The following is an 18,903-nucleotide window of genomic DNA, read 5'->3' as shown; positions in this document are numbered from 1 at the left end:
GTTTTTCTAAAATTAAGCAATTTTTCATAACATCAGTTCTCTATCAGCAAGGTTCTGCAGTGGAGATCAAGATGGACTGGACGGACGACGGACCTCATAAAGGTAGCAGGAAGACTCTGGATTTTGGATGCAGGCTACCAACCGGGCGATGTGGAAATCATTAGGGGTGGATGTTTAGCAATGGACGTCCTGTAGCTGATATAATGAGCTATATCTCAGTAAAATTATAGTTAAAAACAACTCAGGCTGTTCAGAGAAAAGTTGCAACAATAGATTAAACAGTATTTGTATAGAGTAAGACGTAAGTTTTTCGCACAAGGTGGACCGACGACATCATAAAAGTAGCAGGAAAGCGCTGGACGCAGGCCGCTACCAACCGGGTAACATGGAAAGCATTGGGGGAGGCCTATGTTCAGCAGTGGACGTCCTATGGCTGAGATGATGATGATGATAGGTTGTCTGAAGGAGATCTCTACCAGAAAACATCTGAAATGGTGTTTGTAAATAAAATATAATATAAGTAATATTGCGAACTAAATTAGATGAAATTCTTTAAACAATCACTGAACTTTTAGACACAACATAATTATTTTCAATGCCACTACAAGGATGCATCTTTGTAAAGGATATATCTCTGAAACATAGCTAGAGCAACTTTTCATACATTTGAAATGCAAATGACCCTTGTATACGTATCGCTTGTTATCTACCACATAATCGTCGACCGAGTATAAATACAATAATGGCACTGGTTTACTTTAGATTCAGCGTTAACTTTATAAGTGCACTTGTTAAAATGTTCTTGTTACACTTTCTGTTAGTGACTTCAGTATTACAACTATCGTATACTGCGTCCATTCAGGATGAATACAAAACATACAAAGGTTATAAGTTGTATCGTGTTGTGGGCGACAGTCAAGAAATATTGAAGTTAATTAAAATGATGAACCAGTTAGCAGTAAGTAAATTAGTGTGTGGTTCGCGTACAGTGAATACCTAGTTAATTAAAATGTTTGGAAAAAGAGATTCATGAATAATTCATTAAATAAGAAAGATGGCAGTGTGACGCCAAGCTAAAAAACGCTACCTTTTTTAAAAGGGAGGTTCCGTAATTTCTAATAAAATATATTAATTGAGCCAATATTTATTAATTCCTTAGCACTAGAAAACTGCATATCCAAGCAAAAAAAATGTAATGTAGGTAGCATAAAAACCTAATTTTAAATAGCTTAGGTACTATACTCGTATTTATGGGCATTTTTCTGTGTAATTTAGGAAATACCTTTCTACGATGCACGCGGCGCTAGGGGCGACATACTGATCGCTCCAGAGTTGGTCCAAATATTCGAGGAACGCGTGCGTTTGGCCAACTTACAGGCCAACGTTGAAATTGGCGACTATTCTGAGTAAGTATTTATAAACCTAAATCGACAATTAAATTTATTTAACAACATACCTAGTTACAGATATCCCAAGAGACGGTTTCATTATCATTACTTAATTAATTTTGATCCCAAGTTAATGAAAATCGGTTTCCAAAATTTTATGAAATGTGAGTTACTTTTCATTCATTTAATTGTTAATAACGTTTTTCCTAAAAATCTTAAGCGAGCATCATGGGAATATTTTAATTAATAATCGATAGAATAATAATGATGAATAATTGAAGATATTTAATAAGTCTTATTCGTATCACTGAGTCATAGACCTTTTTGTCTCTTATGAATTTTTGTATCTGTGAAAAACTGTAAATGAAACCTGTTTTGAGACAAATAAATACTTTCTATTCTATTATATTCTATTCTAAAATTCTTACTTTGGGGCTAGCTGGCGCTGTGTGAAATTGTCCAAAGATTAAAAAAAAAATGCAATTGATTCATTTTCAGGATAATTCGTTCAGAAAAAACAGGGAGCCGCCGCAAGGGTTCTGATTTTTCATGGACAGCATACTATGACGTCGACGATGTGAGTATTATTTAAACATACTAGCGACCCGCCCCTGCTTCGCACAGGTACAAAGTACTTACTTAAAAACCTTCCTCTTGAACCACTCTATCTAATAAAAAAACCGTATTAAAATCCGTTGCGTAGTTTTAAAGATATAAACATACATAGGGACAGACAGCGGAAAGAGACTTTGTTTTATACTATGTAATTATACGTATTTATACGAGTAATCACATCAGCTGTAAAATATTAATTATTTTGTTAATTATTCATCAGAAAGACTTCGAGCTCGTTTCACCACCTTCTGATAAAGGATTAACTTAATTCAACTACAATTTTAACCCTTATTTTAGCTATTTTTTGCTGTAGATGGGCAGTCTAACCCAATACCAACAGTTATCAACATTAAGTTCAGCAGTTTAGGTTTGTAGAAGTAATTAAACAAACACCCAGACAGATAAAACTCTTGGATTGATAAAATTAATATTGGTACCAAGTAACTACTTAGTATTCTTTATTCGTATGTAGTATACATACGTACCATGAAAACAATATGGATTCCCAATGTTAGAAGGTTATGTGGGTACTTTAAATGTTTGAATTCTCTTACTGATATGATAAATAGTTGCCAGATAACGTATTCACCCTTATCTCGGGTAAAATATGCAAATTGATTTAGAAATAGGGATTCATGTGATTTACTACAAGTGGAGTTTGTGTGGAACATAATCTTATTATATCATGTAGAGATTTATTTGCTGATCGATATGAAATTAATTTTAAGATATTAGGTATAGTTTTAACTTATTTTCGATTTGAGTTTAATTAATGAGAGCCTAAAGAATCAAAGATGTCAATGGCAGAACCATTTTTGTGATTCGGAGTTATTTAAAACATAATTCTTTCATTGGTTTCTTTTTTATTAAAATACATATTCTGATAATAATATTCCGACCGAAACTGATTTCTTAAAACTTTGGCATAGAGATAGATTGGGACCCAGCGAAAAAACATAGGATAGTTCTTATAGTGTTTATCCCGGTTCCAATAGGTACTGTGTGCTTATCATGAGTTTACGTTAGGTGTGCTCGCTAGCGAGTACCTACATATGTCAAAAAATCCATGAAGATTTTAGTTCATGAAAGTAGCCGCTAGGGGCGCTGTACAATCTGTCATACGTTTGATGTCATTTTTTTTACGCAGTAAACTCATAGTAATGCTCATAGTAGTCTCGTGCTAGATGGGCGTCTTAAAGGCCACCTTCTATCAACGAGAGCGCGTGGTAAGTAACTTGCTTCTGAATGTATTGTAACTTCCTACTTTTTTATATTTTTAAACCGGCAGACAGTGGTGACTGAATTTGTTGCGGCGCTTCTTCTCAGCACTTGCCAAATGTTTGTCTCGAAGCGCTGGTAGGGCAAAAAAAGAATGAGACATGTATAGGCTCCTTAAGAGCATTTGACGATTTGCAAGAACTAATTTAATTACTCTAAACAAATAAAGAAAATTTTGATATTTTTGATTTTGAAAAGTAAGCACTCTCACCTATATTCAAGCGGACATAGCCGCGGATAAAAGCTAGCCTCCATAATTCTGTTTAGTAATCAATGCTGAAATTATCTCTCACAAAAACATGATACCTATGTCCTTCGAGAATAAAACTTTCTGCGACCTAGATAGCCTATTTTTTTAATCAAGGCCATGCTCAATTACGATCCACTGTTGAGACTTAATTTACTAGGGGAGACCGAGGAGAGTTGTAACAGGGGAGTTGTGACAATGTCGATTTTTTAAAGTGTATTAACTATTAGCGAGCTCGATTTGCGATTTTGTGAAAAATGTTATTGGCAGGTAGCTAATAGCTCATAAGATAGGTCCCCATAATTGATGTTTATTGTCCGTGGTGCATATATATCTTTTCATAAAGGTTACTAAACCTTTGTTTGTCACCTGTCAACTGTCATCCGCTTTGCAGCGGAGGAAAGTTGAACCTGATAACTTCGAACTACTCCTATGGTCTTCTGATTAATTTCATCCAATGAGAGTTTAACTTTCCCCCGGGACAAACTTGACCTTCACTGGCTGGGTTTTTATTGGCGGTCAAGCTGTAGATTTTGGGTACACAGGGGTTGCAGCGGTGGGAACGAGAGGTGGGAATAGTCTCTATTATCAGCGAGCTCGCAACAGCACGCATTTTTTTAACTCGAGACTTCACTGTTATGAGCTCGATAGTCGTCAACAAGTCCAAAAAAATGGACAATGTCACAACTCTCCTCTGTTACAACTCACCTCGGTCTCCCCTACACGTATCTAAGTTAGTAATAACCGTTTTCGTGGAACTGTTCTATCAAAGATTACTTAATAGGTTCCATCATCGAAGAGTTGTGGTATAACATTTGGAGTTTATAAATTAGTTTCCAGTTTGAGTGTGTTAGTTATGACTTAATAAATAGTTATTTTGGGATAGTGAGCTAAAAGTGGGAGGCCTAATATAGTTTTCTCTATGTTTTGATTATTACGACTTATATTTTTACAGAACATTTTTTATATTGGTGCGCTGCCTAAAGTGGTAGATAGGTAGGTTAACTGTATTACTGTATTGTATGTAATTTTCAGTTATTTTAAAATATCATAAAAACCTGGTCGTTAAAGTATGTTTTATTTGCATTGCATTACTAGTATTTGAGTTAGTATTCTAAAAAATGAGGGCAAAAATATTACTCTACGTTTATTACTTCCGATGCTATTGTAGAACAACATCGTTCCGTTTTCATACTTTATTTTACACAAACCGGTTATCGATGAAAAAAAAATCAAAGCAAAAAGCCAAATCCCTGATTTCAAGTGTTTTCATCGATAAAATTGTCCGTAGATCACGCCCTTAAAGTTTCATAACTATTTCGGACACATTGTTATAGATAACTAGCTTTCCGCCCGCGGCTTCGCCCGCGTGGAATTTCGTTTGTTAAATTTTCCTGAATTTTCTTTGCTATAAACCTCACGGAGCCCGAGACCTTTCCAACGAATGCAAAACCGTGGAAATCGGTTCGTGCGTTCTGGAGTTATAGCGTCAGGAAGGAAAACCTGACTTATTTTTATATAGTAGATTTATATATTCCAAACCACATATTTTAGAAGCTGGGGACTTAGTGCGAGTCAAAAAATTACATTACTTAAATGTATGACGGATTGTACTTTATACATTCAAGAACTAAAATCTTCATAAATTTTTTGACACACTCAAACGTTCAATGAAAACTCGCACTAAGCACACTGTGAAGAAAGTGCTAATAAAATTAATCAATACCATTACAACTTTCAGATCTACAAATATCTGCAGAACGTGAGCAAGTCGCACCCCGATTCAACGGAGCTGGTGGTCGGAGGACAGACGTACGAAGGTCGCCAGATCCTCGGCCTTAGGATCAACACGCCTAGTGAGAACAAGAGTGACAACAAGCCCGTTGTGTTTATAGAGTCAGGTGAGTTTAATTTAAGATTAACCCTTAACCAGGCTCAAAAAAAGGCATTGGTTTTCAACCGTATCTTCACAGCATAAAGTTAAAATTGATGTTAGCTCTGTGGATACCAGAGCCTTGTTAGGGATAAATAAACTCCTTTGTGGTCTAATGTTGAGTTGAGTTGAACACCAGTTCAACTCCATTGAACACCAGTTCAACTCAATTAGAATAAATAATAATAAAATAAATTATCCACACTATTAGCAGAAAATTGTCGTAGCTGCTACTTACCGCATTGAACTATTTAAATGCAAGGTCCCGCGAACTAAGCAGGCTTACCATACCGCAAACTGTTGAAACCCATTTTAAACCTATTGTTTGTATTGTTGTTTGTTTGTACACAAAGGATATCAAAATAAATAAATAGTATTACAACTTGGCGTCACTTTGTCACACAATGAAGTTCCATATTTTTATTCCTAAGATTTAAATTAGAAAAACTTATTGATTCCCTCAGGAATCCACGCAAGAGAATGGATCACACCAGCCACAACTACCTACTTCATCAACGAACTGCTGACAAGTAACAACCCTGACGTCACCGCTCTTAGAGACCAGTTCGACTGGCACATCTTCCCGACTGTCAACCCTGATGGATACCATTACAGCATGACCAGAGTAAGCAATTAGTCATAGAAAACGGGACTATTCCCACCTCTCTTACCCACCGCTGAAACTCCTGTGTAGCCGAGATCTACAGCTTACGAATATATTAAGTCATAAAACTTAGAGATACAAGAAGTATCGTGCTTTTTTTAAGAATCCCGTTAACCCTTCGTGGTAAGGTATGCTTATGTTGGGTACGAGTGGGTTCATCACTATATGAAAACTTCCAGCGTCTAGTGGTCCAACCACGCTAGGATGCTCAAATTCGATGGTCCTGGATTCAATTCCCAGATGGGAAACACAAAACTGAACAAGACATATGGTAAGCTTGAATCAACTTGATCGTATGGAATGAAGTGAGTTTGTACCTACTATGGAAAGCACGATCTCATTACTGGAATTCAAGCATATTTAAGAGAAGATGCTCTCTCCTACAATACTTCTTGGACCCACCTACTGCCACTTCAGATTGCTAATCCTTTAAAATATAATATTAAGTAATCCTAAGGTATCCTTATTAAGCCTTGTCAAATCCCCATTATCAAGATCTCCATCATAGGTATATAATTTCTCCCGAACCATCCAATCAAGACGCAATTAACATGTGGATACTATTTCACACACATAATATGTTAATATTATTAATTGCACTTTACGTCACATGCAGATAGCGATTCATTATATTCACAGACTATTGGAATTAGATTATTACGTAGTATTAGTAATGGTCGCTTTACTAGTTGTAGTGCTAAGATACAACGGGGATTTAAAAGGAACGAAGGAATGTTGTATGTACAACAACAAACAAAATACAGTAGCGAGTAGTCCAGTGGCGTAGCGTGGCTTTTCGCCGCCCGGGGCCGTCCGGAAATCCGCCGCCCTTTATTTTAATTATAAATATTTTAAAGTTTAAATATTATATTGAATGGACTTCAGGTACACTATTCACCTTATTTGTTGAAAGTCAAAATAAACTACCACGCACTGCTTCAGAAGGAAAATACATTAAAGAGAAGCAATTGCTTGAAACCCACAGGAAGTTTGATTTTCTTAAATAGCTCAGCTTTATTATGTAACACTAGGTGTATAACAATAATAACAAGTATTAAAGTATTTATTTGTCAATTGAGAGTAAATATTATCTTAAATTATATACAGTGTGAGTCACGTTAAAGTGTACATATGAAAATAGATTAAACTAGACCTATTTTTATCGACAAAAAAGAGGTCAAATTTTTTTTTGAGATTTTTTTTTAAAAAAATATTAGAATTTTTTTTTCTTCCAATTACTTATTTTAAGAAAACGTAATAACTTTTAAACTAAGCGGTATATCCTGATAAAATAAAAACAGTAATAATGCTAAATAATAGGCGATACTAAAAAAAATACATAAAATACACAAAAAATGCCAACAAATAATAAAAAATGATACTTTTTGAAAAAAAAATTGCTTTTAAATTCGTGTTATTTGGTTATTTGATAAATTTCTCCAAAAAATGCCCCTATAACAGGTGGTTTTTATTACTTTGTATTATTTTCTATCGTATTATCTTTGTAAAACCAAAAATCGCATGTCTCTATCCCTATCACAACATTTGCTATGATCGTTGGATCAATCATTTAGTCATCTTCAAGTTTGGAGTCAATAATATATTTTAATAATCCCAGAGAGCCGGACTTCATAAGCTTTTTTACAGTCTGGATTTGTTGCAGCTACGAACGCCTCGTAGACGTGCGCGCTCATGTTGCAACTCATCTGTATTTATGTCTCGAGGAGCTTGATCTAGATCATTCTGGGAGTGGGTAGTCAATGCGAAAAATCGCTCAACGGTTGGAATGTCCAGGTTAAACAAAATTAGAGATGAAACGGATATCCGGTAACTATCCGGTAGGCCGGATATCCGGCCTAAATTTACTATCCGGCCGGATACCGGATAGTAACTCACTATCCGGCCGGATACCGGATATTAAAAAACTACGACAATTTCTTATTAATGAAATTAAATACATCAATCTTAGAGGTTTTTGACAAATGACGGCTTTTATTTAAAGTCCAAAAAGTTACAAAAGCCATATTAAGGCCTATCAAAAAACTAATTTCTCTTTAGGGGTTATTCACTCTAATGACGAATGCATAAATAAATAGTAAATGTCTGTTAATGTCGAAATATTGCCAAATAAAAAAGGCGATCTTTTTTTTTACTGATGGTCTGATGACATGATGCATGCAGTTCAGTTTGATTACGCAACAAGTAAACTAATTTAATTTTCGCTATTCAATCACATACTCACGATAGCAACCGAAATCGCCCGAATTGATCTGCCCCCTAGAAAAGTGGCAAAATCTGACATTCTATTCGGACGGATTCGATTTTCGAAAAGTGTGACTAGTCTAGTCTACTAATAGACCCACTGATCGCGTTCGAAGCACCTGTGAGGCGCTAAATTCGTCACGACATGCAACGAGACAATGGGCCAACTATCCGGCCGCCGGATATCCGGCTATCCGGCCTAGCAGCTGGCCGGATATCCGGTATCCGGTATCCGGCCAAACAACTATCCGTTTCATCTCTAGTCAAAATGTCCATCCATACGGACCGGCTGTTAGAGTGGCAAAAAGTATAAACGTCGAAATGAGCAATGGTTAATGATCTGAAGTTAAAATGTCTTCGGGTTTATTCAAACAAGCGTCTTATTGTATAATAGCTAACGTGAACACGTGTTTAAATGCATCAAGGTAAAAATATCCAAAAAACTCTTTATTGACTGGACTACAAGAACATTGAACATTTTGACATTTAATTTTATTAATTTAATCATGAGCACCATATATCAGTTGATCATTTTATCTATCACACCTTTTGTTGTACTTGTATTTTGTGAGATGTACCATTTGTCACTAAACCATTGTAACCATGGTGATAATGTACATTTTGACACTGGGACTTTTTGACGTTCATACTTTTTGCCACACTAACAGCCGGTCCCTATGGACATTTTGACACCTGCACATTCCAACCGTTGAGCGATTTTTCGCATTGACTACCCACTCCCATAATGATCTAGATCATAAGTTTTTCTGAGCCCAGCATTACTGCCGGCATTAAAAAGAAATACTTTTGCGCTAGATTTTGCAGCTGTTGGAATCGATCACGAATTTCAGCAGTTACTCTGTCTATTGAATTGAACATTGCTCGCCTGAGTTCATTCTCGAACGATAACCCAACGTCTAAAGATCCATCGCCAAAAAGATGCTTTCTCTTGATTTGTCTTGGGGGTTCTACTGAAATTCCAAGCTCTTCACATAAACTTTTAGCATATTGTAGAGCTCGTCGCGCGTCGACTAAGCGATTATCGTCCTCTCTTGCGCACACTTGTGCGTTTCGTTTCGCTTTATCGGTACGTAACATATTACGACGCGATTTGGAATAACTTTTTTTTTCTTGTTCATGCAATGTTTTTTTTTCTTATCCGCCGCCCCCTTTCATATGCCGCCCGGGGCCATGGCCCCCCCTGCCCCCCCTCAAGCTACGCCACTGGAGTAGTCTGATGGAAGGTTAATTAATGTTGAAAGAAAATGAGGCAGGCTGTCATTCTCATTGGAAATCAACCAAATCGTACATTTTGTCTCATTAATGGCAAGTTTTAATTGGATGCAGGCTATCATTGGAAATGAAGCCTTTTGTCGTATTATGGACTGAAGATGAAATTATTTTATTACAGGATCGCATGTGGAGGAAGACGCGTTCAAAGTCTTCTACATATTGCTACGGGGCCGACCCCAACCGCAACTGGGACCACAACTGGCTGCGTAAGTTAATTCTACTAATTTCTAGACATTTGTCAGTATGAGCAAATAATCGGATTATGTACTATTAAAAATTCCATGCCATGAATAACGAAACATGTTTCATAGAGCATTCTTCAGCACACGAACCTATGCTGTACCATAGGTATAGTATAGATAGAGCACTAAAATGCCTACTACTTCATTCGTCGCACACGCAGTGGTTTCAACGGCAAAAGTGTAAGAACTCTGTACTGCTATAAACAGAAGACTCCTATATTTGGCTCTCTACATCATCTATCATACCGGGAGACCCCGGTAACTTTATTGTAAATGATTTACAGAAATATTTTTTTTTTTATATTTTAATTTTTTTATCATCTTTTTAATTATTTAATCTATGTGTTTCAAATCCTAAAACTTAATTAAAATTGAGCACACTTATTTACACCGATATTTAATTTTGTATACCATGTTTTATGGCCGTTGGGGTAGAAAAGTCCTCGAGTGGCGACTACGAGCCGGAAGACGTAGTGTGGGCAGGCCTCCCAATAGGTGGACCGACGATCTGGTGAAGGTCGCGAGGGGTGCCTGGATGCGGGCGGCGCAGTACCGGTCTTTGTGGAACAGTGGACGTCAATCTGTCTATCATCTACCTTTTTAATTTTAATATTGTATACGTTTCCAATCCTAAAACTTAATTAAAATTGAGCACACTTTCCAGAGCATGGTGCCACGAACAACCCATGCGACTACCAGACCTACGGTGGATCGAAACCCTTCTCTGAGGTGGAAACCAGGACCTTGTCAGAGTACATAGCGTCTTTGGAGAACCTCCTGGCCTATGTGGCGTTCCACTCTGACGCTCAGATCCTACTGGTTCCGTATTCGGACTCAGTGGAGCATACTGACAACTATGATGATTTGGTAAGTTGGTTTATACAGAGTGTGTTTTTGTAAAACAATGCCCATCTCAGGGGTGGTAGTACACACAAGAAAAATATTAAATCAAATTTTTACTTTATTAGTAAAAACCTTGTTCAAACGTCTCCTAAAACTTTCGAGACGGCGCTTGTTACCGCCCGCACCACCCCCGCGTACCCCGCTACACCACCGAGCACATGCGGCCGCCACCCCGGGAAATCAGTCCCCTGATTTTTCAATATTTTTTTTTGCATCACTGTCGTGTATAACTCCCCTGAGATGGACGTTGTTTTACAAAACCACACCCTGTATACTCAAAATAAAACTCACTTAAAATCGCTCTTTTTACAAGTAGGTACATAGATAAGTTGCAACAGTACTTAGCTTGATATGCTGTCATCTGTAAATGTCGATAAAGACATTGCTTTGACTATTTGTGCCATCATAGTTTTCTCTCTTGTTTTACTACAAAATGATAACATCAATAGCAATCTGGCTCCTGGTGGCGATTGGAAAGAAGTGTAAATATAATAACATAGTTATTATTAATTGAGACGGAAATATACATGGAGGCAAACTTTTGCCTGACACAGTATTTCATAAAAGTCAAGATTCATAGAGCTGATGAATTAAAACCACAATAACGGCTGTTACCATGCGCTATTGTACTAAACTGATAATGATGTCTTAGAAACACAAATGGATACAAAGCCATCTCTGTAATCTCCTTAAATTGCAATTAGTGATGCAACACTATACTTCAGCTGATTAGATTTATATTAATTAATAATGCATATTACTCGCATATCTATGCAGTTACAATTAATCGGAATTAACTACTATCTAATACAATCGTGGCCGTAGGCTGTAATCGATCACATTGACAAACTTTATGATCGAAATGTCACTGATGATTGACTGAATCACTCAATAATCACGAAATCGCAAAAACTACAAGTGCTAGGAGTATCAAATTTTGCATGGGTGGGGGGTGCTCACTAAGAACGGATTTTACGAAACTCCACCCTTGAGGGGGTAAAACGCGATCCACGCGTACGAAGTCGCGGGCGGCCGCTAGTTTTTCATGAAATCCCTAACTCTCCAGTTTCACTACTTACCAGTAAGTGAAGACACCAGTGTGTCTTCATAATTCTGAAGAATACAACCAATAAATACAAAAGCTTTAGCAATCGAACAATCTCTAACTCAACGTGTTTTTGGCTAAATTCCTTCGCAAAGTAACATCTACATTAAGACTTACTCCAGCGTTTCTCGACGGTGTAGGTGTAGATGTGATCTCCAGTCAGTTCCTGAATGTAATTATGTAAATACGCGGGTGCACTGCCAAACGACTTGTCAAGTAGGTACAGCCAAAATCGAGCTTAACCGTGTAAGCTCATTTGCTAGACGGAAGCCTGTGCACCTACCATGAGTTTACGTTAGGTGTGCTCGCTAGCGAGTACGTCAAAAATCTCTATGAAGATTTTGTTTCTTGAAAGTAGCCGCTAGGGGCGCTGCACAATATGTCATACAATTAATGTCATTTTTTTACGTAGTCGCTAGCGAGGCCGAGCACACCTAACGTAAACTCATGGTAAGCACACTGATTGCAGGTCTTTGTTTGGTTTAAGATGACATTTTAGCAACTTCTTTAGACCGTCTGTAAAAGTCTTGTGCCTCTCATTGTATCTTAGACAAAGACTATGACATTTATTTGCAAAGAATTGTTTGATATGTCAGCAACAACTGCCAACTTAAAGTCATCTCCCTCCGAGGCTGAAGAAATATTGAAAACCCACGTGACACCCTGTGACTCGCACTTCTCTTTTAAACATATTACTCCATTAGATATCACTAAAACTTTTAATCTTTTAAATGTAAAGAGTACAACTGATATCTGGGGCATCTCTGTCAAGATAGTCAAACACATTATTGATATAATTTCCCCACAGTTAGCGATAATATTCAATAATTGCATAGAGAAGGGAATCTTCCCCGACCTCATGAAACACAGTAGACTAATGCCATTATTTAAGTCTGGTAGCAAAACCGACCCTGGCAATTATAGACCCATTTCTATCTTGCCCGCCTTGAGCAAGATTTTTGAAAAAATCATACAGGAGCAACTTATGATTCACTTTGGCTCTAATAAACTATTTCATAGTGAACAATATGGTTTTACCAAGGGTCGTTCCACCACCGATGCCGGGGTTGCACTTCTTAAACATATCTTCGAGGCTTGGGAAAATTCTCAAAATGCACTAGGGGTCTTCTGTGATCTCTCAAAAGCTTTTGACTGCGTAGAACATCAAACGCTAATTCGCAAACTGCACTATTATGGGGTAAAGGACTCGGCTTTGGATTTAATACAATCCTATTTAAACTTTAGAGTTCAAAAAGTCGACATAAATGGTGTTTTGTCTTCTGGGTCACCTGTGAAAATGGGAGTTCCGCAGGGGTCCATTCTGGGTCCATTCTTGTTTCTTATATACATTAATGATCTACCATATTTTGTTAAAGACTCTTGCGAAATCGTGTTATTTGCTGATGACACATCTTTGATTTTTAATATTGATAGAAGTAAAAATAACTTTGACGATGTAAATAATGCACTAACAAGAGTTTTAAGTTGGTTCACTACAAATAATCTACAACTGAATGCAAAGAAAACAAAATGTATAAAATTCTCTTTGCCTAACGTAAAAACAGTTAGTACCCAAATAGAACTTAATAATAATGCAATCGATCTGGTAGAATCTACTGTATTTCTGGGAATTACCCTGGATTCAAAACTCCAGTGGGGCTCCCATATAGAAACTCTGGCGGGAAAGCTCAGCTCAGCGGCTTTTGCAATAAAAAGGATACGGTCATTAACCGATGTTTCAACAGCTCGCTTAGTCTACTTTAGCTACTTTCATAGCCTAATGTCATATGGAATCATGCTATGGGGCAAAGCTGCAGATTTTGAAACAATATTTATTCTGCAAAAACGTGCCATAAGATACTTGTATAAAATGAAAGCAAGAGCGTCCCTTAGAGAATTGTTTAAAGAAATTGGCATTCTCACGGCCGCTTCACAATACATCTTAAACTGTATTCTATTTATTCAACAAAATATTAATGATTTCAAAAAGAAAAGTGATATTCACCAAATCAATACTAGAAATAAAAATAAATTGGCTATACCCGCTTTTAGACTTAATAAAGTGTTTGCCACCTTTATGGGACAAGGTATCCATTTTTATAACAAAGTCCCTGATAAATATAAAGAGCTACCGTACAATAAATTTAAAGGTATAGTTAAAGATCACATGCTTAAAAAAGCCTATTATACAACTCGAGATTTTCTTAATGATAAGTCATCCTGGGAGTAGGATTATGGTCCTCTCATGCTCGCACTAAAAAGAATTAAAATCGTGCTATGAAAAGTAATGTATAAACTAATCTAATTTTCTAAAATGTTATAGTGTCATGCTTCTCAATCTGGACTGTTACTTAGCTTTATTATTAGTTTTTTTTTTCTCTAAGAAATAACTTGGTATTGTCATTCTCACTAAAATGTCTCTGGGGTGGTGGCGTAGTGAGGCGGGTCGTTACATTCCCTCTAATATGGTCGAGTGAAGCGATGGCTGGTTCACTCGTCATGTCTGTGAACAGGCGCTGCTTTCGGGGACTGGTCAATCCAAGTTATTCCAACTTATGTATGCGAGTCATTTCTACTAGTATTTGAGTATGTAATCTGTAAGTCTAGATATTAGCACGTCACTACCTTGTTTAATATGCCACGCAATTTTGTATACCCATTCTTATAAGATACACTATACAAGAATGCATGGTAAATTCAGTGAACTGCTCCTGAATCGAATGTACCTACTACTGCTATTTCTATTTATTTATATTAACCGGCAGACAGTGGTGACTGAGTTTGTTGCGGCGCTTCTTCTCAGCACTTGCCAAATGTTGGTCTCGAAGCGCTGGTAGGGTAAAAAGATTATGAGACATGTAGAGGCTATTTGTAAGAACTATTTATTAGTCTAAACAAATAAAGAAATTTTGACTTTGACTTTGACTTTGATACAGATAGTGTTGTAAATATACAGTGCGTCATTCTGCTAAAAATACATGCAAATGTTTTGTTCAGAAATTCCTGAACACTGTAAAAGCAGGAAGTGGTCATCAAAAGGAGACTTTAGTTTTTTTAATCCGCGCATGATTGGAAAAGCCGACCCCGCGTAACGGGATAAGACGAAGCAGAAGAATACAATAGGCTGCAATTTTTTTAAATTATTTGAATACGTTGGAAATAAAGTAGTAAGTAGGTATTGTACCTACTTAATTTCTGCACAGAAACGTATTTCACAGACCTATTCCTTAGGCTAGGTTGCACCATCTTTCTTTAACATTACAAACGAACGTCTAAAGCTGAACCTGTGTGTCTTATATCTGTGTGCAATAAACTGAAAATCTTTCTGTTTCCAGCTATTTTTCTGGATCATTACCTCTTAACACGTTGAGTGCGAAACCAGGTCTATAGACCTTGTGTACGTCTCGCTTACCGTGCGGCTAAGAAAATTATAGTCTTCCTTGTCGTGCGAAAGGCATAACTTCAATTGGGTCCGGTGTAGGAAAGTGATGAATATATATCTATGATGTATTCTTAAAATAGAATCCAATGATGTACCTACCTTAATACCAGGTTTTTAGACCTGGTACCGCACGGAAGTAATAAAATGTCTTCACAATGCGAAACCAGGTCGAAGCACCTTGTACCCTGCGCACCTGGTACCGCACCCCACGCTAGCTTCGTGCAGCCAGTGTTGCCCTGCATTCGTAAGAAACGCACATGTCGACATGGCGTCAAGAGAAACAAACAAAATCAAAACTGCAAATTGATTATAATTTAATTTGCTACACGATTTATTGCTAATTTAAATAATGTTTTTCGTGACAAACATTTGAAGATGTAAGTTTGTAACTAAATGTTATTAAATAATATGTTTTCTTTAAATATAGCTTATTTAAGTAGTTATGCACGTATGTCTTATTTGTTAAATATTTAGACTAAATTATTAAAACATCTTTGTTTGTTTTTATTAAAACTTAATTTAAACTATCGATATTTGTATTTCACATCCCTAGAATACCCACCAGACTTCCTTACTTCAGTGCGGCACAGGGTGCATAAGCCTTGTATTTTGAATATAGCTATAATTTTTATACTAAACAAGTTATTCACGAACGCCTTCAGGTGTATGTCAATAAATGCATTATTATTAATATTCAAAGAAAAAAAACACAATATCTATTAACATGAAGCCAAAAATAAAATTAATATATCTTAAATATTACAAGGTCTTTAAGCCTTGTGCCGCCACAATGTAAGTTTTAATACCAGGTTTACTGACCTTGTACCGAAGGAATGGAAAGTATTAGAAAGTTACTGCCGCAGCAAAGGTGTTAACATAAATAATGTCTAATGTATTTTATTCAGGTCCAAATTGGCAAGACGTCTTTGGAATACGGGCGGCAAGTCAACGGGGAGGAGTATGGTGGACCAGCGACGGCTGCTGAGATTTTATGTAAGTTTTTATTACATACTTTAACTTTAATTGTATATAAAACGATACCAAATGAATAACGAGGCTCGGTGGATGTTGGATTTTTTTTATGCAAAAGAACTACACTGGTCATCACAAAAATCGGCCCACCTACGTTTTACAGGAAAACTCGTTTCTACTGACACAATCATGGTGCGCCCCAACAATATTGGTGTTATTTGAAAGCCCATTAAATTCCTTAATAAACGATTAACAATACAATAAATCTGACTTGAAAAAAGACCTCACTTTGGGCTCACCTATATGGGATCAATTAGACCAATTTTTATGGTTAGTCCTCTTAAACAGATGGATAGCGATTAATCCCAACTTAACAGTTTTATAGCCATAAAAGTTGGCTCAAGCGTAACTACCTATTTTTTGAAGAAGTGACTCTCTTCTACAGACACATTTTTGGGGTAAAAACCTTTCCTTTAATGAAATGAACTTTAGAACTAGGCTTTTAAATGGTGCCAATATTGGTGGGAAGTGGGGATGCATACGTTTGAAAGTGCTAGTCGCGGGAGGGTCTATTTATTTGATGTCGAGTGTAGTTAGAGTATTAGAGTCGTGAAAAGCTTGTGATAGCTAAAGCACCTTTCGAAAAACCGCCGAATGCTGAGACTTTTTTCACTTTTTGCTCTAATTGCTTCAATGGTGCGTATTTGAAGCACTCTAGTTTCGCCAATGTCTAGTGTTTAGAGACAGTTGACAGAGGAATTTGAAGTTTGCCGGTGATAAATTAATTCATTCTTCATTGAGTTTTTGTTTTAAGCTATGGACCCAAAGTAAACTTTCTCCTTGTGTCAATATCTTTTTCTAAAGCACGCGCGTTGTATGCCTATCACATAACTTCGATAATAAGAGCTTAGGTGGCTTAGGTATCAAATCTACACCGAATTTCCAGCGTTTCTTTTGTCTCGAGTCTCGTTTCTATGTAGGTCACGCGAAACTTCGGTTTACCAAATTAATTTAGCACTTTACTTTTCCTGTATTTTTTGCTGAAAACGATATCTTCTGTTTTTAAGCCAATGAACAAAACCGTGTTTCGGTAACTGATATTTTGTCTGAAGTGTAATAATTTTGCTGAAATGTCACGACACTGTAAATACAGATTTAATTTTATAAATTGAGGTCTTACACCCGTATTCACAAACGATGCTTGCTTAAGTGAAGCAGCAAATCGAACGCACAGCGTTAGATAGAGCTCTGTGTGTGACCCTGTGCGTCCACGAGTACTGTGAGACCTCATAGTAATGTTTGTGAATACGGGCGTTATTTTAATAATTCGTTGACTCCGCATGTCACAATGACTCAAGAAAGAAATTTCACATGTAATAATTTGCAAAGTACCAGGAAGTTGCTGGATGCAAGTCGCTTCCAACAAGCCATTAGGGAAACCATTTGAGTAAGTGGAGGCCTACACTCAGCAGTGGACGCACTGAGGCTGAAATGATGACAATGATGATGAGAGAGCCTATTTATTTAATGCCATATAAATTGGTAAATCATGCGAAATTAAGGAATTATCTGCCAGATAACCATAATAGGGATGTTTCCTGGGTATAAACGTAAGATTTTGAATAAGTCCGTCGGTTAGCTTATCAAAAAAATACTCGACAGTATTTTTCACTTCTTCAAACTAATGAAAATTTAAAGAGGTAAAGAATAAGAAAAAAAAATCTTTATTTGACACAAAAGGAAAATAAAAAACAGAACAAAGGGACTTAAAACTATACATGCATATTTTGTGCCAAAAAGGCGCCCGCTCAGCATTTTTTCAGCTAGTTTTCAGCGGTTTTTTTTTTTTGTAAAGCGCGTCAAGGCGTGCTTAAAAGTGTAGCACTTTGTGACGTCACGCGGAACTCCAACGCGCCATAACTTCGTAATATCTTGTTTGATCGACAAATAAAAATACACGTGTCCAAGTCCGTGTCCAATATTTTTTGATAATGTAATTGACGAACTAAAAGTTTTTTTTTATGAAATTAATCTATTCATTTCAATTGTTTTCCAGACAAAGCCTCAGGTGGCAGCATGGACTGGGTTCGAGAGAAGTTAGGAACCCCCATCGTGTATACCTACGAGCTCCGAGGTTCCTACTTCCACTGGCCTGCAGAGAAGATCAACGAGCAAGGTGATGAGGTCACGCAGATGCTGCTTGGACTTTTCAAGGAGGCGAAGAACTTGGGATACTACTAGATCTTAAGTACTTACAAATAAGGGCCAGATTTGCCAGTTCCTGATTGGATATCAAACATTAAACACTAAACAATAAAAATTTCTGGCTACCTGTGATTTTGACAGTTTAACTTTCCCTCGGGACAAACATGACCTTCACTGGTTGGCTTTTTATTGGCAGTCAAGCTTTAGATCCTGGCTACACAGGAGTTGCAGCGGTGGGAACAAGAGGTGGGAATAGTTCCGTACCTGTGATTTTTTCAATCATCAGATGTTCAAGTGCCACAAATATACCAAACGTTGGTTGTAGTAGTACCTAATAGGGATGATGACTGGGTA

The 18,903-nt window shown here is 36.9% G+C and overlaps 1 protein-coding gene across 1 annotated transcript; it reads left to right on the top strand.

Moving 5' to 3' along the window:
• The first annotated feature begins 780 nt into the window (after window positions 1-780).
• On the top strand, window positions 781-18,665 carry LOC135072004 (zinc carboxypeptidase-like). Its single transcript, XM_063965924.1, has 9 exons — window positions 781-958; window positions 1,276-1,406; window positions 1,887-1,965; window positions 5,270-5,429; window positions 5,926-6,086; window positions 9,799-9,886; window positions 10,587-10,789; window positions 16,278-16,365; window positions 18,401-18,665. Exons 1-9 carry the CDS (start codon window positions 797-799, stop codon window positions 18,583-18,585), a joined length of 1,257 nt encoding a protein of 418 aa, XP_063821994.1. The 5' UTR covers window positions 781-796; the 3' UTR covers window positions 18,586-18,665.
• Window positions 18,666-18,903: the final 238 nt, after the last annotated feature.

Source organism: Ostrinia nubilalis, chromosome 5, assembly GCF_963855985.1.
Source record: "Ostrinia nubilalis chromosome 5, ilOstNubi1.1, whole genome shotgun sequence".
Lineage (NCBI taxonomy): Eukaryota > Metazoa > Arthropoda > Insecta > Lepidoptera > Crambidae > Ostrinia > Ostrinia nubilalis.
Note: the sequence above shows the minus strand (reverse complement) of the source record. Positions and strands in the feature narration are given on the sequence as shown.